Source organism: Rhineura floridana, chromosome 3, assembly GCF_030035675.1.
Source record: "Rhineura floridana isolate rRhiFlo1 chromosome 3, rRhiFlo1.hap2, whole genome shotgun sequence".
NCBI lineage: Eukaryota > Metazoa > Chordata > Lepidosauria > Squamata > Rhineuridae > Rhineura > Rhineura floridana.
The window spans coordinates 176,124,178-176,151,325 of record NC_084482.1 but is presented as its reverse complement, the minus strand read 5'-3'; the positions used below and the strand labels follow the sequence as shown (position 1 = coordinate 176,151,325).

Here is a 27,148-nt window from a genome sequence, read left to right as displayed (position 1 = left end):
CCCTTCCACAACTCTACTTTTCTGCTAAGTTTGCAGGCAACCATAAATGCAACCCCCGATCAGCTGGTTGCCTCGTCGCTCTGTAACCCTGCCCTGCTGACGTCCTGCCGTTGCTGCAGGATTCCGGATGGGAGAGGCATTATGGACGTGCAAGTAGCACCGCTGAGATCTTGGGACGATTTCATTCCGGGCCACGACCGCTTTGCTGTGCCGGATTTCAAAGACATTTCCAAATGGAACAACAGGGTGGTCAGCAATTTGCTCTATTACCAGACCAATTACTTGGTGGTGGCTGCGATCGTCATCTCCATAGTGGGGTAAGCGGGTGCGCGTGCTTTTCAAAGATGGAGTGCATTGCAAAGGGGAGCGCCTATTTGCCTGATGCTGACAGACGCCTTGAATAGAGTGGTAAATTGACCTTGGCTTCCTGAGTATGTAGCTTGGAAGAACAGTTCTCCCAGAAATGTGATGATTTTCGTTTCTGTTCTGTTTCTTTTATGAGGTAGCTACTGCGTGCAGACTGCGTCCGTCTTAAAACTGCTGTCTTATACACACCTATGATTAAATTCTTATTGAATTTATTGGGCCTTAATTCTGAGTAGGCACGCATGGGATTGTATTTACGTCCTTGTTTCCTCTTCACCACATTCCTACTACTTTAAGCTTCTGGCAGAAGTAGCGAGGCTAATAAAGAAACATACCGGATATGCATTGCTTCAGTCTCTGGTTTTAAGATGGAGATAGCTTAGTTGTTGTAGTAAGATAGCAACTAATGTAAAGCTGCAGTGAATATCTTAAATGGACTGTATAGACCATGCTGGATGAGCTAGTCTTCAGTGTGACTTGTTAAAATGTAGCTTCCTTTCCTTAAAAATATAGCTATCTCTGTCTTCTTTGCTGAATGCGGTTTTCAAAAGTAGAATCTAAGCTTATTTTGGATTTGGCTCATGAGCTTCATTGGGGTTTTAAAATATTAAGGCCTTTCCTTGCTATGTTTCTGCATTAAAAAAATCTAGGTCTTTCTGCGCAGTTCTCTTCTATTTCTTGAATACAGTTATAATATTATAACCTTAATGTTAGTGTTGTATGTAAATAACTCTTTGCTCATTAAAAATTAATACGTTGTAGCTATTCTTAAATCTGTTTGAAAATACTTTCAATGTTCTGTTTGGCTTCTTTTTGGGGTCAGATGGGATGGTCAAAGGGGGATAAACTAATTAAATGCAGGATACTTTTTACCCTAGTTCTGGTTTGTCTGCTACTTAAAAATCTTTTGCACAGTGATTTTTTTCTATTCCTCACACCTATCCCCATAATATAAAAAACAGTGAAAAAAATCTTCAAGTGTTTTCCTAGTCCTCAAACCCTCTCTCTGTGTTAAAATCATTTCTGGCCAAAAAGAAAAGTTTCCCTGACTCCTTGGAGACAGCATTTCAGTCCTAAACTGATGGGAGTTGGTACGGTATTCAAAACTCCAGCTGCTGTTACTTTACATGAGTCATGCTTCTTGGACTATCTCACGTGGCATTTCATCCTTAGAAACTAGCTTGTTCCTGGCATCTTTGGAAGACTTGAATGGAAAGAGGAGACTTCCCATACTTCCAAATAATTATTATGACTTTGACATTTGAAACTAGTCACGAGTCAGCCCCTCACTCACATGTCAGACTCTGAAATCATTAGCTGAAAATGATCCTAATCTGGGAGTTTAGTGATTCATCAATTTGGCCTTTGCTGCACACGCATGAGGGCTAGAATCCCAATTCTTCGGTAAACTGAGCATTCCTTGGGCCGCATGATTTGTGTGTTAGAAAGCAAAACTTGCTGAGAGTGATTTTTGCTTCTTTACTCATCATCCTCAAACTCTCCTTAAGGGGGGCAGATTTTCACTTAAAGGAAGAGTTTATTCCTGTCACAGTAAAGGTGAAATTAACCAAATATTCAGTCTGTACAGGGTTTTGAATGAATTGAAGAAATGGGGATTGGACTCATTTGCTTTGTCTTAATTCTGTTCTCATTGGTAGAATCTCATTCAAACAAGGTTTACTTTTCCCCATGCTAGGGAGGCTAGAGTAGCCTTCCCCAACATAGTGCCCTCCAGATGTTTTGCACTACAGCTGCCATTCACCCCAACCAGCATGGCCAATAGGAATGATAGGAGTAGTTTCCAATCTGGTGGGCACCAGTTTGTGGAACGCTGCTTTAGAGCATCACTGTAGGAGCTTACAGCTAAGAGTGTTTCTTTCTAAGTGAAGAAACTGTACATATGTTACTCAAAACATCTCCTTTTTGAGAAGGAGCTGGGAACGTTACACAAATCTGAATAAAACTGCACAGGAAAAATTTGTTCAGTGTCATTTGAATCCTAAAAGATGGAAGAACAAAAAAAAGGCAAGCATCTGCCATTTGGTTTGGTGTTGAAGCTAGGTTGGATTTATAAATTTTTGTTAGTTACACTTGGCAAATCCCTTTACAGACTGGAATTTTCTGATTCAAACTAACAGTGAGACAAAGCAAACATTTGTTCCTTGATGCTTCTGTCAGATAGTCGGAAACAAACAGGACTTTCTTATCACTAAGATAATTCCCTAGAGGTAGCCGGTGTGCTTTTTATAGGAAGATGCTATGGAACAGAAGGAAATCATTCTGCTTGAAAGCTGAATGGCATGGCCAGGTGTTTGGAACATGGTGTTGAGCAGTAAACTTATTTTCCTGACTCTGGTCTCTTAATGCAAGTTTAATGTCTTTCTTCCATTCCATTCCATTTTTATGGCTTTCTGTCCATGATGAAATCATTATAAGGCCTCTGCTTTCTCTAGTAGTTTGACCCTCATCCTGCTGCAGCACAAGTAGCAAACCATCCCTTGAGGCTGAAGATTTGAGTTATCTTGCTGCTGGGGTTCTCAAGAGGCACTGAGAGATGTTACATACAGGCAGTACCTGCCCACTGGGCAGGGAAGGTGGTAGGCCAGTATCTGCCCATTATTGGTGGAAGTGCCAGAGCCATTCTTGTAGATCGCACCGGAGGTGGCCGGTCCAGGCAACCTCACACCTGTGGTCATTACCTGTGGCAGTTGGGGGTGGGTGGAGAGAGGCCGTTAGGCTTGTGCTGGTATTGTGGGCCAGTGGATCTCTGCCTAGGAGACAAGCAGAAATAAAACCTTTCCCCTTCAAAACAGGTGCATTTAACTTTAATGCAAAAACATGCTTGTTTGGAAGAATGTTCCACTGAGATTCACTTGGATGCAAATGTTTTAAAATAAAGCTTGTCACAAGCTATGTTACTAAATCACTTTGTGATAATTGGATGCAAGGTTCATGGAGTGATAAGAACTGCTTATTTTATAATTGCTGGACTAGCATCTCCATTTCTGTGGTAGCATGTTCTAAGGCTCTTTCTGGGTCCTTCTGTTCCTCATTCAACTGTATCTGTCCTGGTGTGAGGAAGAGCCACCTGTGTTGCAGGCAACTAACTTTTAAAGTGCTTTTAGCATTTAGTTGCCACCCTGGGCTCCTTCTGGGAGGAAGGGTGGGATATAAATTTAATAAATAAATAAATAAATAACTTTCCTTTTCTTTAGTGTAATTAAAGCAAAGGATTTTCGACCACTAGCTGTCTCTCTGATATTTCTACTTGAATGCTTTGTCATCTCCAACTCAATATGCCTGAGATCAAATTTCCCTCTCCTCATGCACACTCATTATCCATTTACAATGTTACCATCCACCCTGTTGAACAGGCATGTTGTTATGTGCCTTCAAGTTGATTACGACTTATGGTGACCCTATGAATCAGCAATCTCTAATAGCATCTGTTGTAAACCTCCCTGTTCAGCTCTTGTAAGTTATAGCCTTGGCTTTATCTTTTGACTACTACTTTGATCTCCCAAATTCAGCGTCTTGCCAAGTTTGGTGGCTTGTGCACCCCCCCACTGCCAAAGTCACTCACATGATGCCTCTTCTTTAAACCGGCACATTGACTTCCTGTCTACTGCTGGATGCAGCACAAGCTTCTTGTCCTTCTCTTCAAAGCCCTCATATTCTTGTCTCTCCTCTTATATCCTGAAACCACTCCTGCCTGTGACCTTCGCTCCACCACTCTCAACCGGCTGAAAGTCTCCTGCTTCCTCACTCTACTCGTGCTGTGCCTAATGCTTGCAACTGCCTCCCAAAACAATGGTGTGGTGCTACCTCTCTTCTTTAAAATGCCTCATAACAACTCACCTTTTCCATGAAGTTTTAAGTCTGTGGCTAAGCCTAAGCATGTGTAACTGAAACTATTGCATATTCTTCCTCTGTTTCCTCTCCCTCTCTCTGTTTCTCAAGTGTCATATTTTAAATGGCTAGCTCCTTGGGCAGCTATGTAATATAACAGTGGTGGGCATACTGATGGTGCTATATCTGCAGTGGGGAATCTTTCCCGGCTAATGGGCGAGATGGTTATCTTCCTACCCCTTGGCAGGTGGGCAGGGATGCCACCAGTCGATCAACTGATGTCATAGTGAAGTCAGGTGATGCTGCACTTTGAAGCCCTGGTTGTTGAGACTTCAAAGTGCAGCACAGAGCTGTTGGAAAACCCTATGGCAGCAGCTTCGTGCCTTGGTTATGAAGGGGAGGTGGCTTCCATTTAGTGGTAACTGCTTTGTCCTCCCCACACTGCTCCTTAAGTCTCTGATTTCAAAGAGTGAAAGGAATCATGTGAAACAGCTTGCAAATCCCTGCACTGGCTCTAGCAAAGGAACAACCGGGAGCCCACTTTATGTTCCCAATTATTTCTTCAGCCCTTACCTGCCCCACACGTGACATCATGTACGATGTCAGGTATAGTGTGGGTGTGTGTGACTTCCCCAGAACAGCCTTGCAGTCCAAATGGGGAAGCCAAGGGGTCCCAACCTCTGCATTATATAATCACCAGTATCATAGCTCTACTGGCCGCCTGTTTCAGTGACATCACCACAGTTTAGCAGGCAGCTTTTGTGTGCCCAACTCTGAAATGGGATAGAAAAGCTGTAGTGTATTTGAATTATTTACAAAGAAATGTTTAGCTGGTGTGCTCCAGCAAACACTCCCAAGTTGACAAGATCATCCAGTTTCTTTTAAGCTCAAATTGCCAACAGTAATGACTTGCCTTATGAGCTAATTGATAGAGAACTCTGTGAAATAGAAGTGACGCACAAGCTGCTAATGTTCTTAAAATATAAGTTATGTGGTGTATAGCAAAACTGTTGAAAGAAACTAAAATTACAGTTGGTGGAATCGAAATTGTGTGAACAAAACTGGAGCAGCTGGAAGCTTGTTAAAATGAGTGCTTATAGAATAACCTGGGTTAAGTCTATGAAACTTGCTAAATATGATTGGGAGAATGCAGTGAAAAAACATGCTTAGGTTAACATGGGACAGCATGCGCAAGAATAGAGAAAAAATTCTAAATATATTATGAGAATTGGACTGCATGATTATGGTGTGTTCTATTTTATTCAGAATGAGAGAGCATAATGTTTGAACATGATACTAAATATCATACAAGATTTACATTAACTATGCAGAACTAAATCAGTTTGTTCACCAATGTAAATACTTACAAAAGGTTGTGATGCCAGTAGGAGCAATAAAATGGAAATCACCACAGTGCTACTTTGTGTAAAAATACTATAGTGAGTTGGGGGGTTGGAATGGATGATCCCTGTGGGTCCCCTTTCCAGCCTCTGATTTGGAATCCTGTGCCTTGGAACGAGGAACTGGTTCTGCTGGTCAGATGAGTCTCTCTTGTTAAGCTAATAGAGTGGCCAGGTAGGATAATGGGTCTATCAGTTGCCCAGCAACTGGTGAATGGGCCAGGAAGACCCTTTTGTCATTGAAACTCTTCAAGAGAGCCTTCTCCCCCCCCCTCCCTTCCTGGCTGCTAGGAGAGCTTGTGTTGTGAGTCATGAGAAAGAATGGCTGGGAACTGGAGGCAGGCAGAGAGGCTGGCTCTCTTCATCATGGTTATAGGATGCCTGCTGTAACACTGATGGAAAAGCTGGATACTGGACTGCTGATGCCTTGAACCCCTCCATCCTAAGCTCAGGTTGAAATGTGTGTAAATAAATAAACCATATTTCATAAAGTCTCCGCTGACCTTCTTCCCAAAGGAAACCAAACCCTGGATGAGCTCAGGGACCCTTCAGATCTCACTGCTCAGAGATTGGGGAGGCGCGCAACAATACTGTACTTAGCTTTAGCTATTGCCTGTAAAAGTGCTGCAGAGTTTTAGACTCTGGTTTTTCTTCAAATTGCACATCTTTTCGCCTACTACAGATTTCTAAACAGCAACTATATCCTCCTCCTGGGGGGATCCATGGACATCCGTTTGGTACCTGTTGAGGAGCTCTGCCACTTTCCATTTTTAATTTTTTAATCACAGTTTTTGGGGGAGAACTTTTTTTAATGCTTGGGCAGTGACTAGGCTTGCTAGAAATAAAATAATGATGGTCATCAACTTGGATAGGTTTAAAAGAGGATTAAACGAATTCATGGAGGATTAGGCTATGTCCTGCCTTCACTGTTGAAGGCAGTATGCTGGGATACACTAGTGGGGATAGTGCAGTTGGGCTTGGGTCCTGCTGGCGGGCTTCCCAGAGGCATTTGCTTGGCCACTGTGAAAACTGGCTGCTGGACTATATGGGCCTTTGGCCTGATCCAGCAGGACTGCTCTCAAACGCTCAGACCTCCAGCTGCCCCACCTTCTTTCCATCCATTCTCCAGAGTGCTGCTTGGCTGCATATGGAAAGAAAGGTAGGTGGGCAAGTGGAGGTCCATGCCTGGCCTTACAGCGTCTCTCCAACAATCTTCAAAAAATAAAAGGAACTCTGATGCTGCCTGTGTAAATTTGAGGGATGGGGGAGTGGTTGGGGCTGTTTTCCTGGATTTTGGGGGGGAGGATGTTGCCTTTGTTTGTTTGGGCTTTTTATTTGGTTGCTTATATATTTGGGGAGATTGTTTTTTGCTGGTTTGTTTTCGTTGGATGTATTTGTGTCGGGTGCGTTTCGTCTCTTTGAGGATCATAAGAACATAAGAAGAGCCTGCTGGATCAGGCCAGTGGCCCATCTAGTCCAGCATCCTGTTCTCACTGTGGCCAACCAGGTGCCTGGGGGAAGCCCACAAGTAGGACCCGAGTGCAAGAACACTCTCCCCTCCTGAGGCTTCTGGCAACTGGTTTTCAGAAGCATGCTGCCTCTGACTAGGGTGGCAGAGCACAGCCATCATGGCTAGTAGCCATTGATAGCCCTGTCCTCCATGAATTTGTCTCATCTTCTTTTAAAGCCGTCCAAGCTGGTGGCCATTACTGCATCTTGTGGGAGCAAATTCCATAGTTTAACTATGCGCTGAGTAAAGAAGTACTTCCTTTTGTCTGTCCTGAATCTTCCAACATTCAGCTTCTTTGAATGTCCACGAGTTCTAGTATTATGAGAGAGGGAGAAGAACTTTTCTCTATCCACTTTCTCAATGCCATGCATAATTTTATACACTTCTATCATGTCTCCTCTGACCCGCCTTTTCTCTAAACTAAAAAGCCCCAAATGCTGCAACCTTTCCTCGTAAGGGAGTCGCTCCATCCCCTTGATCATTCTGGTTGCCCTCTTCTGAACCTTTTCCAACTCTATAATATCCTTTTTGAGATGAGGCGACCAGAACTGTACACAGTATTCCAAATGCGGCCGCACCATAGATTTATACAACGGCATTATGATATCGGCTGTTTTATTTTCAATACCTTTCCTAATTATCGCTAGCATGGAATTTGCCTTTTTCACAGCTGCCGCACACTGGGTCGACATTTTCATCGTGCTGTCCACTACAACCCCGAGGTCTCTCTCCTGGTCAGTCACCGCCAGTTCAGACCCCATGAGCGTATATGTGAAATTCAGATTGTTTGCTCCAATATGCATAATTTTACACTTTATATTGAATTGCATTTGCCATTTTTCCACCCATTCACTCAGTTTGGAGAGGTCTTTTTGGAGCTCTTCGCAATCCCTTTTTGTTTTAACAACCCTGAACAATTTAGTGTCGTCAGCAAACTTGGCCACTTCACTGCTCACTCCTAATTCTAGGTCATTAATGAACAAGTTGAAAAGCACAGGTTCCAATACCGATCCTTGAGGGACTCCACTTTCTACAGCCCTCCATTGGGAGAACTGTCCGTTTATTCCTACTCTCTGCTTTCTGCTTCTTAACCAATTCCTTATCCACAAGAGGACCTCTCCTCTTATTCCATGACTGCTAAGCTTCCTCAGAAGCCTTTGGTGAGGTACCTTGTCAAACGCTTTTTGAAAGTCTAAGTACACTATGTCCACTGGATCACCTCTATCTATATGCTTGTTGATCATCAGTCTGTCTTATACGAAATGAGTCTTTTGTATTTATATTGCAAATCTGTTTGGAATGCCTCCTGGGAAGCGATCCATAAATGAAATAATGAATTAATAATAATAATATTTTGTGATGCCTGTGATAGATTTCCAGTTTTCCCTGCATACCCCAAAGGTTAGGAGACCTCTGAAGGCAATTTCATCTATATGGGCCGAGGCATCTTCCCCTCTTGATACAAATTTTGTCCTTTCCCTGAAAAGGATGGCTTAGTTGTACAATCTGGACAGCATTTATTTCAGGACAGCTGGTGGGAAATAATTACAGTTCAACTAAATAAGTTTTTAAGGTATTTCCATATTTAATGTAAAGTTTTAGCAAGCCCAGGGTGTTTTTAAAATTGGTGCCTAAAACTGAAATGTTGTCTATTATAGTACACCACTGAAGGAATGGCAGTGAAAAATAAAACTCCAGTTAGTTGTTGTGACAAGTCTTGTTTTTGCTTCTGGGAATGTTTCAGTAGCTTAAGTAGCCATGTTACAAGCAGTTCTTCTCTTACAGATCCCATCTTGCTTATATTCATTGCTATACAATGCCCTTTATTGTCAGATTTGTTCTAAATCTTTGTGTTCAGTGAACTTCCACCCACAATAGCCATGTGCAAAAAGCAGGGAGATCCCATTATCTTTAGCCCAGCACAAGAAAGTGGCTGAATTAGCTTTCTTATGACATGTCTGTGGTCTATTGTTCTTCATTGCCTACACACTCTCTCTCCCCCTCTCTGGTGTCCGCTTCACATTTTCATCACTGTAACTTCTAATTGGCGGACTCTACAGCCAGCCATTGGTAATGTACTCTGCTGCTTTATAGCCCCTCTATCCCAGGCATTAGTTAACTAACTAGGATTATTTTCTTACTGTCTGCCTGCAAAGAGACAATTGTTTCCAAACTCATAATTCTTCAAGACCTGATGATAGTGCTATAGAACAGATCACAGAAATATGATGATCTGTCAGGTCTAGTTCTTCAGTGAAGGTGCCTTCATAATTCAGGAGACAATTTGCTTGACTTCCTGACCCCAGGACCAGGTGGCCTGTGTTCTTACAACTTCCCTGAATGAACCTTACCAGACTTTTAAAATCAACGTATTTGAAGCATTGGCACCAAGTGGTCAGATACAAACTTACTACGGTGTTAATGCTTTGGAAGTCTCCTCCTTGATGTTGCTACAAACAGCAATGATCAGAGAATCAAGCATGCAGTACCCAATGTTTACCTGGTGGTGGTAGGTTAGCTAAACCCTTGTTACTAAGCCTATTCAGTTATGACTTTGCTTTTGCTTCATAACCCCATTTACTGATAACTTCTACAGTTGCTTTACAAGCATCCAGCTTTTAGGCTTCTGCTTAATGCCAGCATCTGTAACTTTGCTTAGTCTGCCTACTTGAATTGATGTAATGACTCCCTGCTTCCAGTTAATCCAACCAAGACTCATTTGGGTATGAAAATAAGATATCCACAGTATTCTGTTCCACTTCCGTTGTTTTAGAAAATTGAAGCTGCATGGAGGAGTACATGGATTGTTTATCTGTAGATCCCTTCTTTCTCTTTGATCCCATCTTCCCAACAGGAACAAGTTGTTTCCTCTGTCTCTCAGTGAGACCATAAGGCATCCAATTAGCAGTCTATTTATATTGGGTCCTTTACACTTCCTGGTTATTCCTGCCACTTGCAAAACCTATTCCTTGGCAATAACAACTAATAGCACCTTCTTCCCAAGTTTGTTTTTGTACGTTGTCTGAGTAACCTCAATCTCAAATAACCACAGTACTACCATGCTACATAATGTCTTGCACATCTACTGATGATATCTGGTACGTTCAATAAATCTCTCTAATAAGAGCTATATTTAGATTGTATCCTATAACTAACTCAGCACCTGATACCATCTGTGGTATTCAATGACTCTAGCTTGGAGGACTTCAGAACACATTTCAGACATGATGGATTACTTGTCTTATCACCTTAACTGAGATGGTATTAGCATTGACCACCTGCTGTTGGAGACCTTCCTAGGGCATTACATTGAATTCAGAATGAATTAAAAAATATATATGTATGCATCTTTCTTGGGCAGCAGTTTCCTTGTGGCTGCTATTGTTGATTCCATAGAAATAGGTTTGGTGGCTGCTCTTGACTTCTGTTTCTTTCCAGAGTTTGAGTTGGTCTGCACTTCTTTGTATATTTACCAGAGAGTAAGCCCCATTGAATGATATGGGAGTTATTGCTGAATAAACATGCATAAGATTGCCCTTAGAGCAGATTCAGAAGTAAAGTATGATGCTTGCAGGATCACGCTTTTGAAGGGACGCTGCAAGCTTATAATGTGTCTTAAGGCAATTCCATGAGTAGAATACAAAAGCAGCTCAGGATAAATGCACCATCTTTTTCTTCCTCAAATGGGATTTGTGGGATTAAAATAGTAATGGGATTTGTGGAGTTAAATTTGTGGGATTAAAATAGTTTCCTAGATATCTGTTCCACGGGCTCAGCTGCAGTAGTCAAGCAGAAAAAGGAAAATGATGGTTCCTGCTTTCTGAATCGGGCCTCAGGAAGCTGAGTGTTGGAGGCAGGAACTTCATTGGGATTAGCCTGTCCCATTCAGAGGTTGTGAAGATGGAGAGTGGGCTGGGCTTCAGTTTGAGTCTAGGAAGTAGGCAGGCATAAATATCTTTACGGCTCAACAGTTTCTTAAAGGCAGTATAATTTAAAGCCTGTGTCTATAGATGCCTTTCCTTGCTGCCTACATTTTGCAAATGCATACACCAGGGATAGCCAATGTGGTGCCCTCCAGATGTTGCTAGTCTACAACTCTCATCATCCCTAACAACTGGCCATGCTGGCTGGGGTTGATGGGAGTTACAGTCCAACAAAATCTCTAGGGCACCACATTGGCCTATCCATAACTTAGAGAGTGAAGATTTATTTCTGTTATTTCATGATTGATGCAGTCGCCATGTTCTCATTACTATGATGGACAAAATTAACTTTTAAAATACCCCTTTTGACTGTGTTCCAGTTGCCATCTCAATGTATTGCAACTTGATGGAAACACAGGAGCAAAAAAGCTGTTGGACTAGGCTAACAAATTCTGAATCGCTTAGAGCTGGTTCTGATCCAGGATTGTAGTAAACTGTACATGTCTTAAATATGCGTATACTGATTTTTTTTTAGATGGCTTACAAAGGATACTACATCCTTAGTATCTGATCATCAGGTTGTTGACAGAGTGGCAGCAATATAGTGAATGGACCTCAGTAAAACATCTGATAATGCTCCTGCCAACTATATTCTGGTACTGGAGGCAGATTGGCCAAAGGATATGTTTAACAAGCTCATGAAATGACTGAAGCAACTTGTTTAGTATCTAACTAGTATATTTGAGCAGCTTAAACAATATATACAGCCATATTTACAGTAGAGACTTACTATATCTGCATCTCTTGGTTTTCATGCACTCCATGACAGAAATAGAACTACAGCACTACAGACAAATAGAATGATGGCGAAGTAGGTTTCACACTGGATGCATAACAGTTTGGGAGCAATCCCAGGCACCTAGTTCTGCTTTAAACAGTTTAACAAGCTTCCTCAGGGTTACAGACTAGAGACCTAAATATTTTGTCTAGATAAGGATTCTAGTAGGCGGAGAGACTAGCAGTTCCAGTTACCAGTTTTTCTCGCCTTGTCTTCTCTTTGGATGCGTACATCTCTCACATCTAGGAGACAGTATTCATGGCCATTAACAACAAATTCTCTTGGCCTGGATCCAGACATATTTTGGGCTTGGAGTAGAAACACTGAAATCTATTGGATTTAACTTATATGACTATATCTGGATCCAACCTAAGTCGGTTAATAAAAATTGACTCTCTTAGGTTGCTTTATCTTGCTCAAATGGCACAGTTCAGTTCTACAACAGAACCTGATGTTTGTTGTAGAATCTTCTAGGTAACGAACTTCTAATAAATTCAGTATAATATCTTGGGCACTTGCCTTCTAGGACATCAATTCTAAATGCCCATGCGTGTGGTTTCATTTTCACCAGAGTTTTTACAGTTCTCAGGTCCATTAAGCCTAATTTGGAAACCAGATCTTTGAGTACTAGATCATTGTGAACAAATTGTTAGCATCATAAAATATACTTGAGTGCCTTCTGCCAAACCTACTAGCAAGGGTGCTAGATGAATTGTTGTTTAGTGTATCTTAACCTTTCCCACAAGTAATTTTAATTAGGCTGAGAGGTAGTGACTTGCTTCCCCATGTGGCTCAGCAGAGAGTTGAATCGCTTGTCTACAACTACACCAGGCCATGTTATAATGTGGGAACCAGGTCCGCAATCCAGTTTAAGCTGTATAAAACACTAGCTGCCTCACACCTGCCATCGCTAGGGAATTCTGAGAAACAAAAAGCCCCTCCAGTTTTTAAATCCTTAGTTAAAATCAGTGCAGTTTTCAAAGATTCAGTCACCTTGATTCAAAATGGTGCCCAATTGTATCCACATATAGATGAAAACCTGCTCCTTGACCTCAGGAACCATCATGAAAATTTGGTTATGATATAGAGGTGTCCAAATGCACAGAGAACTAATAACTTTCCAATATACATAGTCAGACCCTTGGTCCATCTACCTCAGTATTGTCTATACAGTAGAGCCCCACTAATACAGCAGGTTATGTTCCGGACCTCCGCCGAAAAGCAAAAACCGCTGAAAAGCGGAACTCATTGAATAGAATGGCACACAACGCCCAAAAACCACCGTAAAAGCAGAACAAGCGCTGTATGAGTAGGGCTTTAGTCTAATTGCTTCTAATTGAGACCGCCACATTAGCGAAGTGCCGTAAAGCGAAGCGCCGTAAAGCGGGGCCCTACTGTACTGACTGGCAGCAGCTCTCCAGGGTTTCAGGCAGGGAGCCTCTGTCAGCCTACTTGGAGATGTTGGCGATTGAATCTGGGACCTTCTGCATGCAAGGCAGATGCTCTGTCTCTGAATGATGGCCCTTCTCCATTTGTTTTTCCTGGTCATATTCCTACCAAGAGAGGTAGCAAGCACAAGTTTTTTTCAGGTCCCTGGTGAACTGCCATGTGGCTTGTGTGCTGTTTTCAGTGCAGTCAATCACAGGTTGGATAGGCCTGGCCTGAGCTAGTTTGTGAACTGTGCTGTAGTGTTTGGGCTTTGTTACTGAGTCCTCCTGCAACTTGAACCCTAGGAAAATCCACCACAGTAGGAATAAGTTGTGTTATTAAATGCAATATACCAGACTAATTCTATAAAAATTCAATTGCTCTCAAAATACTGGTACAAAACCCAATTGCTGAGAGACACCCTTTGCAATGATTTCTGCCTTTAGTTACTGCTCACTTTTTCCAGGCAGAACATGCAGAAAGTTTTGATCTAAATATAGCCTGTGGCTGACCAGAAATGACTCGGGGACTGCAAACAGCAAGCAGATTTGGCTTGTTTTTCGTTTGCCAGGCATGAGTTCATTTGAGCAGCAGGAGCAGGTGGTCAACTGAACCTGAAGCTGCAAGAAAGGAAGAAGATGGCAGTTTTGCTCTGTGATTCCAATTGTATCATCTCCATTTCTTTTTTTAATGATCTCGTATATTGTTTACCTTTTTTTTCCTTTTCCTTGATGTTTCCTTTTGTTTATCCCATATCCTTCTTTCTAATGCCTTTATGTAATCGAATTGGAACATTATGTATTTCTACTTTATGTTGAACAATTGTATCATCTTCATTTCTAAAAAGTGACAATGAGCACATGTTAAGTGGGTGTTGATAGAAATGAATTAAACCATATATGTAATAAGCAATGCAGTCCTATGAAACAGACCATTTGAGAGGCCAATCCATTCACAATTTAGGTGTTTGGGGAGGGCTGGGTACTTTCCCCCTGCCCCCAGTCTCTGATGGCAGCCCAAGTTCAAGCATATTCATAGCAGAGTATATGTACAGATGACATACTGTGAGCCCCCCGCTCTGTGTGCCTTAGTGTTACCTTGTGACTAAGGATGTAATCCATTGGCCAGTGCTGGTTCAAAAGCATTCCATCGACCTAAAGGTTGGTATCAATTTGTCATTCTTTCTCCACTATCAGCGGCTTTTACCAATCTGTTTTTTCCCTTCCAAACAATATTAATATCTATATTTTGAAGGGAAATATTGATAAATGAAAGGAAATGCCAGTAAAATTATCGTATTTAATATTGATTCACTAATACGCAAAAAACCTTGCGGTTTAAGAATGTACCTATAGATATTTCTACCAAACTTTAAAAAGCAGGGAAATTGGGCAGCTATAGTGAATGTACCAGGGGAGCAGGAGACCTGACCTCTCTGAGATATTGTACTGCCCTACAAAGTTGTCAAAATGCAAACACAATTTTGGGTTGGTCTTTCACAGTCCAATCCACTTGCTGTGTAGCTTGGAAGAATTTGGTAACATGTGCCTCTGAGCATATGGTGAGTGGTGGCAACACCTGCCATCTCCAAAGATGGAGAATTATATTTTTGTATGTTTGTTGGTGTTCTTCTTACTTCGCTTCTTTCCTGTGTTACTAATGTTTCTACAGAGAATCTAAACCAGAAAATTTTCCCCCTCCGTATTCATCCTAGAAATCTCTGTCAAATGTATTTTTATTAATTTCAAAGCCTTTTTATTGGTCATTGTCATGTGATGGTGAAGACAGCCTTTTGTGTTTTATATTGGAGGTTATGTTCTGTTTCTATTTTGGGTGCATTAACAGTTGAATCTGAAACTGCAGTTTGATGTAAAATCAGACTGATCACAATATGTTGCTACTTCAGCAATGACTCTAGCTGTTGGAAAAAAGAGGATGCATGTTTTCAGCCTGCTATGTTTAAACCACTTTATTTAAGGCAAGGTGTTCATGATCAATTAAAAACATAGAGCACATCTAGAATTTTGCTAGAATATATTTCGGACTTCCCGGAAGGATTGCTCCGCCTGTGGCTGCCTCTGAGATGAGCTCTGTCTCAGAGGAAGCTTTTTTCAGTTTAAAATCAGTCAAAAGGGAACTTTGACTGGTATAAATGTTCTCCCAGGCAAGGGTGAACCGAAGAGATTATCCACAAAAACTTCGTTGGGCTGTCGGTGGCTGGAATTGATCAGGAATTCCCTGGGAAAAGAAGGCATACCTAGCAGCCGAGGACGGAGTTAGGACTTCCAGCAAGCTGGGCTGAAAAAAAGTGAGACTTTTTTCTTTTAAACGATCCACAACGGGCGAGCTTTCTTCTGTCTAATCTTATCATTTGGCTTAAATTACTACAGTAAAAGATTTGTTTAAGAATCAGAAATCAAGATACCTGGGTGAGTTACACTTCTCTCTTTTATACAAGGAATTAAGGAGGAGGAAAGAAAATTTAAAAAGCTTATCTTATTTTTTATGGCAAAAAGCTGGCCTGAATTTGGAAACTATAAAGATTAAAACGGATGAGGGGCAATTTACCCGAAGAGAAAATCTGATTTAGATGATTATTTGATTGATATATGTCTGGGACTACTTCTTCTTGGACTACTTTCTTTAGACGAATCTGCTGTTTGTGTATGTTACTAATTGTTCGGTGCTGTGAACCAAATTTGTTTTGCATTCTTGGACGTGCAGGAGATAAGAACTGTGCTGGCCAGATGTCAACAGGCCTGGAATATTAACTCCCTTATTGCTGGAAAAAGAAGCAAATTACTCTTTGCTTGGGAATTGTGGCTATATTGGAAATTTGAAGGGTTTTTTTCGGCTTTAAGAATGACAATCAAAGAAGTGGCAGAGACCCTGGATGTACACCTGGAAGGGTTTTCCCCTCTGGACATGTTTCAGAAGATAATGGACGAGATTAAGATAACGAAACAAGAACTGGGACAGAGTAGACAAGAGATGGCAACTGAATTTGGTAAAGTGAAACAGGAGCTGAAAGAAATAAAGGATTATATGAGAAAAGAAGCAGATGGACAAGCAATAGAAGAAGAAAAAGAAATTAAAGGGAAGGAGCAAATTCTGGAGATTGGATCAGATATATCAAATGTGGAATTGGAAAAAGATTTGGACTTTATGGCAAAAATTAAAGGGAGGATGCAAGTCCTGGAGATTGGAACAGACATATCAAGTGTGGAACTGGAAAAATATTTGGAGTTTGTGGGTCCTGGAGATAAAAATTACTGTTTGGAATTCGGCGTTGTCCCTGGAGAAATTGATGAAGATATCAGAGATAAAGCTATCAATGTTTCGATGGAATTTCTGGACTGGAATGATTTGATGGAACTTGAAATAGAGAAAATTTATAGAATTAATTCCAGATATGTGACAATGGAAAAACTCTCAAGAGATGTGCTAGTGCATTTCGTAAAAAAGAGGAAGAGAGATATGACTTTACAACAATATTTCAGCAACACATTCAGAATTGATGGCAAGGAAATATTTGTGATGAAGGAAATTCCCATCAGACTCTTACTATATGACTATGACTATGACAGCAAGATTATTATGGGTGCAAGGATGGAAGTTGGAAGATGGAATTAACACTGATAATGGAAAAATGGCTATTGAAATTACTGGACCTAGCAGACTTGATGAGATGGATTAATTGACATGTTTATTTGGAGAAAAATCAATGGATATATTTCTCAAGGAGTGGAAACCTCTCTTTGACTTTTTGCGGAAAGAATAAAGTGATGTTAATGAGATTTGATGATTAATTAAGATAACTACTGGAGGAAAGTGATTTTGTAATATATTAAGAGACAGGTTTGCTATATATCATAGACCTATAACTGATCTGCGACAAATCGGAAGTCAACATTTTATTTTATTGTTTAATTTGTTTCTTTTTTGTTTTGTTTTGTGTTTGAAAATTTGAATAAAATTAATGATAAAAAAAATAGAATTTTGCTAGAATATATTTCACCTTCCACTGTCTTACCTTGTGCAAATTGAGATACTTCTGAGGTCCACTGGAGACTATTTTGCAGAAGTCAGTGCCATTATTCCACAATTATGTTTGGAGGTTTTTTAGTATAAATTTTGCAAAGTGTTGCTGTACTTCACATATTCATAGAAACAAAAGCAAAATAAAATGATTTCCTATAGGAAACTTCATTAAAATTGCAAAGTAAATCAGACATATTTAAAGTGACCATCTCAACTATATCAACTGTCTTAATAATGTTGCTTCCTCCCGGCTAAAACAAGATCAGCACAGGACATATCTTCTTTCTATTATTTGGGTTGATTACAGGTGTTGCCACCACTCACCATATGCTCAGAGGCACATGTTACCAAATTCTTCCAAGCTACACAGCAAGTGGATTGGACTGTGAAAGACCAACCCAAATTGTGTTTGCATTTTGACAACTTTGTAGGGCAGTATAATATCTCAGAGAGGAGTTCAGGTCTCCTGCTCCCCTGGTGCATTCACTATAGCTGCCCAATTTCCCTGTTTTTTAAAGTTTGGTAGAAATATCTGTGGGCTATAGGTACATTCTTAAACCGCAAGGTTTTTTGCGTATTAGTGAATTTCCTTGCTTTTTAATCTGGGAGGTAAGAAATGGGATCCTGCGCAAGTTTGCTAAGAATGGATTCATCATTTGCATGCTTATTGAGTTAAGTGGGATGTTTACATACACACACACACACACACACACACATACACACGGCAATCAGGCAGAGGGGAGGACTGGGATGGGAGCAGGCAGGAGGGGGAGGGGAGAAGGACAGATGTGGTCATTTGCATGTTTATTGAGTTCAGTGGGATTTACTCCCATGCAATCATGCTTAGGATAGGTAAAACTGACCGGGGTGGGTGGGTGGAGGGATGGAGTGGGCAGGGGAGGAGAAATGAAAGGGGAAGGAGGGAAAAGTTAGGTCTGATCATTTGTATGATTATTGAGTTGAATCGGATATACTCCTATGCAGTCATGATTAGGATAGGTAAAACTGACCAGGCTAGGCCTGGCAACCAAGATGTCTTCTGTATCTTTCAAAATTGGGCAGGGGGAAGGGAGAATTCTACCTTGTGGTTTTTCCCATTACAGAGTTGGAAGAACACCAGCACTTCGCTGACTTTCTCTTCTCCTAAAGATACAGGATCAGTCTCAGGCCCTGAACCTGGCAACCCTACCTCCCACCCAAATTTAAAACAAAGCTGTCCCTGGCCACATCCACACCAGGCCTCTATTACACTTTGGACAATCATTATTTATCTATTTATTTAGTGTATTTATATACCGCCCCGTAGCCGAAGCTCTCTGGGTGCTTTACAATAACTAAAAACATTAAAAACAAATATACAAATTTAAAAACACATCTTTTAAAAACAGTTTAAAAGAATTTATCATGGCTTCTCTCAAAGCCATGGCTCAAAGCCAATCATGGCTTCTCTCAAAGAATCCTGGGAAGTGTACTTAGTGAAGGGTGCTGAGAGTTGCTAGGAGATGCCCTGTTCCTCTCACAGACCTTCAGTCAGAGTGGCTGACTGTTAACCATTCTCTCAGGGGAATAGCAGTCTCCTCTCAGCACCCTTCACAAACTACGCTTCCCAGGATTCTTTGAGGGAAGCCATGACTGTCTCAAGTGAAATCAAGTCTGGTATGGGTGTGGCCCTCTGATTAGCCAAGCCCAGCAGCTGTGAGGCTTTTAGAACACTGACAGTTGGTCCTTACTGAGCATGCCCCGCATTATAATAGGCTTCCAGCCAAAATTTCCTAAATTAATTAAAGATCAACAAGGCATTTTTTTAACTTTTAAACTGCAGTAGATGAGGGTCAGGGTATGGGGCAAAGTCAGTATTAGGATTACAAGTACTCTGTGAACTTGGTTGATTTTTAATGAATTTCAACAGATTATGAGAACTCTGGCAGAAAAAAGTCCAAAAGGGCTCAGGTTTTTTCTCTCTCTTTTTACACTATGAACTGTATATTCTCTGTGACTGTTTTGTGTATCACCATGAAAATTGACAGGGTTGTTAAGCAAGCGTTTCTGAGTTCAGAACTATGTTTTGTAAGGTTTTGTTTTGAAATGAGCTTATGGGAAGCATCAGAACGGCATGGGGTGTATTTTCCATTTAACATTGTGGAATGTGAAAAATCCATGCCGGCTATAGTATACAGCCACTCTTGTGGCTGTATAATACTTTAGAGGCAGTTTAAAAAAAAATCTGTTTTCAAAAATAGCTGCAGTAAATCGCTACATAAAAATCCAGTCTGCAACAATACAGAATAAATGAATTAATGGAAAATCTGGTACCAAATTTGAATTGGGCAGAATTATTGTGATGTATTGATATTTGTGATAAGCACATGAGAGAAGAGAGCGTCCCACCAAAGTGAATTTTATCTGCACTCAATAAAGTGGACCAGGATCTCGCATGTTTAAAAGTTGTAGGTTATACAGTTCTTAAATAAATTGGTGTCTGCTATGGGTTGTATCCAGCAAAGTCATTGCATGAGCAGAATGTCTTCTGTTCACAAAACGAACTTTCCTTTGCCATAACCCCATCCACCCACACCCAAATCTATTCTAGAGGGCTGGAGGAAACCTGGTTGGATTCATCCTCGGGTCACAGACTTGCATGGTTGGTGTTTGTCAAGTTTATCTTCAACTGCAATAACATGCTTTCTTACCCCATCCTGCTTTGCATCTTTCCTGATTTCATTTTGTTATCTGCTGAACTGTTGCTTTGGAACTATTTGAAATGTATCATTCAGATCTGTAGCTTCTCTGCACTTCGTAGACCATTCTTAACATCCTGAGCCTTGTTTTGCATCACTTCTAGTTAAAGGATGAGGCAGGGAGGGATGCATGTCACTGAACCCTCACCCTACTTCATCACCACCTACTCTCCTACCTATCTGCCTATGGCTTACATCTTGAATGAGAATAAAGTTGGGTTGGGACTAATGCCATGGAATACAATGTTGTATGCTTTGATGGGCAGGAGGTAAAGGCAGGTGAGCAGGATTTTTAAAAGTTATGTTACCTACAATCGGGGACATCTCTTCTAAAAAAAAGTTAGGCTGTGTTTTTTTAACTAGCAAGTCTGCCCTGGTGAAATAGGTGGGCGTGGTAGAAGGGCTTGTCTGTATTGCCCACAGACATACGCTGTATGATCACCCAGATTTCTGCCAGTTAAGGAGAGTTTGTGTTGGAGGCAGAAGGCTGGGCTTCCTCTTGCTGCAACAGTTTCTTGAAATGCAGTGCCTTACCATTCCCCCATGGAAGTGAATGAAAGCAATTCATTGGGGCGGCATTAACACATGGATTCTTTCTGCTTCTGCCCCTGTTGAGCCTAACCTTTGAGAATGAAGCATCTGGACATGTGCAGAGCTCCAGCCATAGCTGTTTGGTGTGGTCTTGAATGTGCATAATACAGCAACCTTCCTGAAACTAAGAAGGTCTGGTCAATCCACAGATGAGGCATTGCCAAGAATCCTCTGTATACCCTCTTGAGCTCTCTGGAGGAAAGGAAGGGTATAAAAATAAGTATGACTAGTACTTTTTCCCAGGATAGTTCAATAGCTTTTCCTATTTGAACCCTTTTGCAGTTATGTTCCATCATAACATCCACTATCTTAATGGACAAAAGATGTATTGGTGCTATGTTCCTATTCACTAATAGGCACAAAACCCCCTTGCGGTTTACGAACATTCCTATAGCCAACACATATTTCTATCAAACTTTAAAAAGCAGGGAGATTGGACAGCTATAGTGAATGCACCAGGGGAGCAGGAGACCTAACCTCTCTGAGATATTATACTGCCCTACAAATTTGTGAAAATGCAAACAGAATTTGGGTTGGTCTTTCACAGTCCAATCCACTTGCTGTGTAGCTTGGAAGAATTTGATAACATGTGTCTCTGAGCATATGGTGAGTGGTGGCAACACCTGCAATCAACCCAAATAACAGAAACGAGACATGTGCTCTGCTGATCTTGTTTTAGCAGAGAGGAAGCAACAATATTAAGACAGGATGTAGTTCAGATATTCACTTTAAATATGTTTGATTTACTTTGCAATTTTAGTAAAGTTTCCTATAGTAAATCATTTTCTTTCTTTTGCTTCTGTTTCTGTGAATATGTGAAGTACAGCAACACATTGCATAATTTACACTAAAAAAACTCCAAAAATAATTGTGGAATAGTGGCACTGACTGTTCTCTATAACACTCTCCAGTGGACATGAGGAGTGTCTCAGTTTACATAAGATAAAACAGTGAGGTGAAATGTACTCTAGTAAATGTCTAGGTGTGCTCGATGTTTTTAATTGACCATGCCCACCCTTCCTTAAGTGGAGTGGTTTAAGCTTAGCAGGCCAAGTTTGTTTTTTCCAACATACAGGTTCATTGCTTAAGTAGCAATATATTGTAATCGGTCTAATTTTACATGAAAGCTGCAGTTTCAGATTCAACTGTTAATGCACCCAAATTAGAAATGGAACATAACCTCCAATTTGAAACACAAAAGGCTGTCTTCGTCATCATATGACATTGACCAATCAAAAGGCTTTGAAAATAATAAAAATACATATGACACAGATTTCTAGGATGAATAATGAGTGAAATATAACTTTCCAGGTTAGATTCTCTGTAGAAACAGTAGTAACATGGGACAGAAGCAAAGTAAGAAGAACACCAAACATACAAAAATGTAATTCTCCATCTTTGGAGGTGTAGTTCTGATTACAGATGTTGTCACCACTCATCATAGGAGGAAGAGGGAGAGGGACGGAGGGAGGGATGAAAGGCAGGAGCATGGAGGAAGGTAGAGAGGGGTGGGCACTAGGCAGAGGGAAAACACTTTTCCTTTCCAAAAGGAAAACATTGTTAACTGTATCATTATCTTTCAGATTTCCTCCACCTTTTTATTCTACAACATACACATATTGTCTCCCACACAAATTTCCGACTTCAGGGCTATACGTTTTGTAAGGTTTTGTTTTGAAATGAGCTTATGGGAAGCAGCAGAATGGCATGGGGGCAGTATTTTCAGTTTAACATGGTAGAATGAGAAAAATCCATGCTGGCATTAGTATGCAGCCACTCTTGTGGCTATATAATTACAGTGTTTTACAAATGAATATTTTAGCTGTTGCTAATGGGCTTTTTCATAGCATAACTTGTGGATAGGGGAATATACATTCAAAATGACTTCATGTTGGAATAAAGTGCTTGAGTAATATTTGGTGAAGGCTAGGAAGCAGATTTTGAGAGGTCCAGGTCCAGAGGATTGGCCGTGCAGTTACTACCATAGGATTGAGACCATGTTGGTGTTTTTTTTTTATCCTTGGCTAATACACTTATTACACAAAAAACTGAAAACTCAAGACCTTACTTAGTGGGGAAAGCTTTAAAAAGAAACTGACCTAGTAAATAAATTGGTCTACTGAACTGGTTGTATGGTTGCTTTGTTATATTAATTGCTATTCATATCTTTTTGTGTCTGCAGATTTCTGAATCCCCTGAGCATGATCCTTGGTGCTGCAGTGGTGGTCCTGGTGTTCACAGTGTTTGTGTGGGCATCCCACAACAAAGACTTCATTCGCAAGTTTAAGAAGCACTATCCTGCTGCATTTGTCATCGCTATTATTTTGTTGAGCTACTTCCTGATATCCTTTTTTGGAGGTGTCATGGTGTTCATGTTTGGAATTACATTTCCTCTGTTCTGTGAGTTTTTCTTGTATGCCAAAAACTCAGGGTAAAAATATGCAAGTCGGTTTGCTTTTGAAGTGCCTTTCATTTTTGTTCTTGACATTTAATGTCAGGCTTGGTAGAAAATCTTTTTGTTTTCAACAATCATCCCAAAAAACTGGTACACTTATTTTAGTTATTAAAATATTTCTGTGCAGCCTGTTGCCTTGGCCTTGAGACAGTGTGCAACAACTTAAACAAAATCAATATTAAAATTGCCATGCGAAATAAAAATACAGCTGATCATCCCAGCCAGAGTTAGAATAAGATAAAATAAAATAATATGCTGGAATTGAGCACCAGCTCAGGCTCAAGAACACAGATCTCTCTTTAATAGGTAGCATTGTTAATGCCAGTGATTGCCTAAGCTCAGAAGTGAGGTGGTTCCATAATGAAAGTGCCACCACAGACAAGGCTCTTCCTCTGGTTGCTGCCAACCCAACTTCCACGGGCTGCAACGCCATTAAGAGAGCTCCCATTGGTTGAGTAGAGATGATGCAGGGCTATTAGGGAAAAGGTCCTCCAAGTATTCTGGTCCTAAGTTGTTCAGGGCTTTGTAGGTCAGAACCAAAACCTTAAATCTGGCCGGGTAGCATTTGGAAAGCCAGTGTAATGTGTGTCCCATGCACATGATGAGAAACCGCATAGAGTATTATTTATTTAAAATATTTCTATCCCTCCCTTCTACCCTACAATAGGGCACTTGAGAGCAGCCCTACATAGAGCACGCTACAGTATCCAGTCCTGAGGTTACCAATGCAGGAGTCACAGTTGTAAGGTAGCCCCGCCCAGAACAGGCAAACTGACCAATTCCCAGACTCGTAAACCAGCCACTCCATTCCATCTTGGGAGGATTGAGCTTCAGGTCATTGGCCTTCATTCAGCCCGTCATTGAATCTGAGCAGAGATGCAGAGCTTGCATTGGCACATCTGACTCAGATCAGAGAAATAGAGCAGGGTGTTGCCAGCATATAGTTCTTACTAATGTGTATAACTGTGGTTTCAGGGATTTCATTTTTGGTGATGATGCAGCCTGCTAGCCATTTCCTGTTGGGCCCCTCCAGACATTTATTATGCATTCATGGTGATTTGTGCTCATGATGCTATTGGGGTGGTCGTGCATGATCCCACTGCTAATGCAATTTGCATCTGCAAAAGCTTTGGGGCTGTCATATTGCTTTGTTTCCAATTGGTGCATATCCCATAACTTTCTGTTGAAATCCTGTAGTTTTTCATACCACAAATGTTCTGCGGGAGTTCTGGCTGGGTTTTGCTGGGTAGGCAACCCTCTGGACAGCAATAATGTGGTAGCATTGGGAAAGCACCACAGAATAAATCCATCATTAATGCATTACTATTGTGTCAAGAATACATTGCAGAATACACGTACAATAAAACACCAGTCTGGTGGGGTACTTAGTCTGCCATCACACTTAGCAGTAGCTATATTGTTTGGCTAAATGACTTTTCTCCCATGCCATTGCTCTTTAGCCAGAGTTGTATCATTTGGGCTAATACTGAGATTTCACTAAAGACCACACGCACAGCATGTGTCTTGGAGATCTGAAGTTATTTCAGTGGAAGTCCTAAATTTATGATGCATGTACACATAAGTGAGAGAGTTTTGCTTTCAGCCAGATTTTGTCTTTTCTAGTATGCAGAGTAATGTCACACACACAAGTGTTGCTACTAAGAATGAATGAATACCCCTCTGGAGTGGCCACAAAGGGCCTTCTTAGTATTGGTGCCCAGATTATGAAATAGCCTCCCCAGAGAGACTTGCTTATTGGCTGTCTCGGTGGCACCAGCTAAAGAGCTCTTTGTTCAGCCAAGTCTTACACTTGTGTTTTAATGCCAGCCCTAGGCCTCACTGTTTTTAATCTGGGTTGAAATAAACCTTATGCATTCAATCTTTAGTGTGGTTCTGTTCTGAGCTGGGAATTGTTTTCATTCTGTTTCTGCTAAAAGGAAATGTATGTAGGCAATTTTAATAATGGGCAGCCATGTAAATTTGATAAGAGGCTTTATTTTTATTTGTCATTGTACTATGATCAGGAGCCTCCCTGAATCACTATGGCTAGCCAGTATCAGCAGACAGCATGCAAAGCTAGATGAGCCACTGGCTTTTAGCCACCATGGTCTACATATGCACCTTACATTTAAAACACCATTATACCACTTTAATAGTAATTGTCATGGCTTTCCCCAGAGCATCCTGGGAACTGTAATTTGTTAAGGGTGCTGAGGGTTGTTAGACCTCCTATTCCCCACACAGAGCTACAGTTTCCGGACTGATTCAACCATCAATTCCTCTTCACAAGGAACTCTGGGAATTGCAGCTCTGTGAGGGAAACAGGAGTCTCCTAACAACACTCAGCACCCTTAACAAACTACAGTTCCCAGGTTTTTTGGGGGGAAGCTATGACTTTTTAAAATGGTATGATACTGCTTTAAAGGTATGGTGTGCATGGGCAATGTTCTCTTGGAGTTGTCAGTAATAGAACAACTATTTCAATTAGATGCAAAGCAGAGAATACCTGTTGGATATTAATACACCTTTCTTTTCCCCAGTGATGTTTGTTCATGCTTCCTTGAGACTTCGGAACATAAAGAACAAGCTGGAGAACAGGATGGAAGGCATAGGCTTAAAGAAGACTCCTATGGGTATCGTGCTGGACCTTCTTGAACAACAGGAAGAAGGCATCACCAAACTGGCTGACTATCTGGCTAAAGCCAAGGAATAAACACATGTCGCTTGTTCTTTGAGAAATTAGTTGGGCTTGCCCAGCATCACTTTTCAGTCTGGGTGTGGAACAGTACACAGACTGTAAAGATGAAGTGTGGCAAAATAAAATACTCAAGCTAATCAGCTTCCCTGACCAGGGTGGGGAGTGATAATACCCCTTCTGACATGCTGAGAGGTCTGGCATACAAATGCAGTTGAAAGCATGCATTTGTTTTCAAGGGGAGGGGGGCAGGAATTGAAGGAATGCCTTCTCTAGAACTATTAGTCAATCTCAGTGTGTTTCAAAGTATTCAAAAGCAGTGCAAGCACTCCCATTTACTACCTGTCTATCCAAGTTGACAGATCCAAAACTAGTATGAACTAGGGCTTAAAGTCCATTTTCCAGTATTTTGGAGTTCATGTTGATGTGACTCCTGAGCAGTCTATGTTTCCAAATGGAGAAGTGGAAAACTCAGTTTAGTCACATAATACATACATTTTTGTTTTGACAAATCTTGGTCTTTCTCCAGTTCACAAATGGACACCTTCATTCTGCTTGAGAATTTCAAGTCTGCATTGATAACATCTAGCAAACAAACATTCCTTCAATGCACCTATGCAGAATTAAAATATTTAGGGGTGGGACAGATTGCATGACAAGATAAACATGATTTTCTGTGCATACCACATCCAACTGTTACACATGCTTTAATATATATTGAATAGAATTATGTAAGTATTTAACTCTGCCAGGCTTGATCTGCTATTAATAGAAATATGGGTTCTTGAAGAGTCTTTAGTTAACACTTATAGATATATTTTATAGAACAAATAAACTGGAAAATAGAACCATAATTTTTGCTGATAATGTCTCCTACTGGAACCAGGGTTGGGGCTGTCTAGGTTTTATTTCCTATAGTGAAGAGGACAAAATAGGTCAGACAACCTTTTAAAACATATTCAAGCACCGTGAATTTCTGCCCGAATGCCTGTTGAAAACTTTATGCAAGAAGAACATTCTAGTCCAACATTGCATATCATACACTTTCCTTTTTTCTGATGTATTTATATGCAGCAATCAAACTCATTTGTTTATGGAGCAGATATTCACAGAAGAATCTCTTTTTATGTGATTTTTAGGACTGGTGTTAGCATGGTAGCTCCCCACCCTTGGCTCTTTCCGTTTTAAACTGAGAGTTGTAATGCTTCATTCCATACCTGAATTGTAAAATGATCAGTGTTTTGTTGGAAATATGGCTCTATCTGTGTATACTAGGATTAAAGAGAAGTAAACTGGTCTTAATTTGTAGTCTCA

At 40.8% G+C, this 27,148-nt stretch overlaps 1 protein-coding gene across 1 annotated transcript; it reads left to right on the top strand.

Moving 5' to 3' along the window:
• The first annotated feature begins 29 nt into the window (after positions 1-29).
• On the top strand, positions 30-27,148 carry ARL6IP5 (ADP ribosylation factor like GTPase 6 interacting protein 5). The gene is made up of 3 exons (XM_061618661.1): positions 30-317; positions 22,867-23,084; positions 25,680-27,148. The coding sequence occupies exons 1-3, from the start codon at positions 142-144 to the stop codon at positions 25,850-25,852; spliced, it is 567 nt and encodes a 188-aa protein (XP_061474645.1). The 5' UTR covers positions 30-141; the 3' UTR covers positions 25,853-27,148.

Coding starts and splice junctions, on each gene's coding strand:
- ARL6IP5 (XM_061618661.1), top strand. CDS start 142: ATGGACGTGCAAGTAGCACCGCTGAGATCTTGGGACGATTTCATTCCG. Junction 318..22,866: donor ATCGTCATCTCCATAGTGGG/GTAAGCGGGTGC, acceptor TTGTGTCTGCAG/ATTTCTGAATCCCCTGAGCA. Junction 23,085..25,679: donor AATTACATTTCCTCTGTTCT/GTGAGTTTTTCT, acceptor TCTTTTCCCCAG/TGATGTTTGTTCATGCTTCC.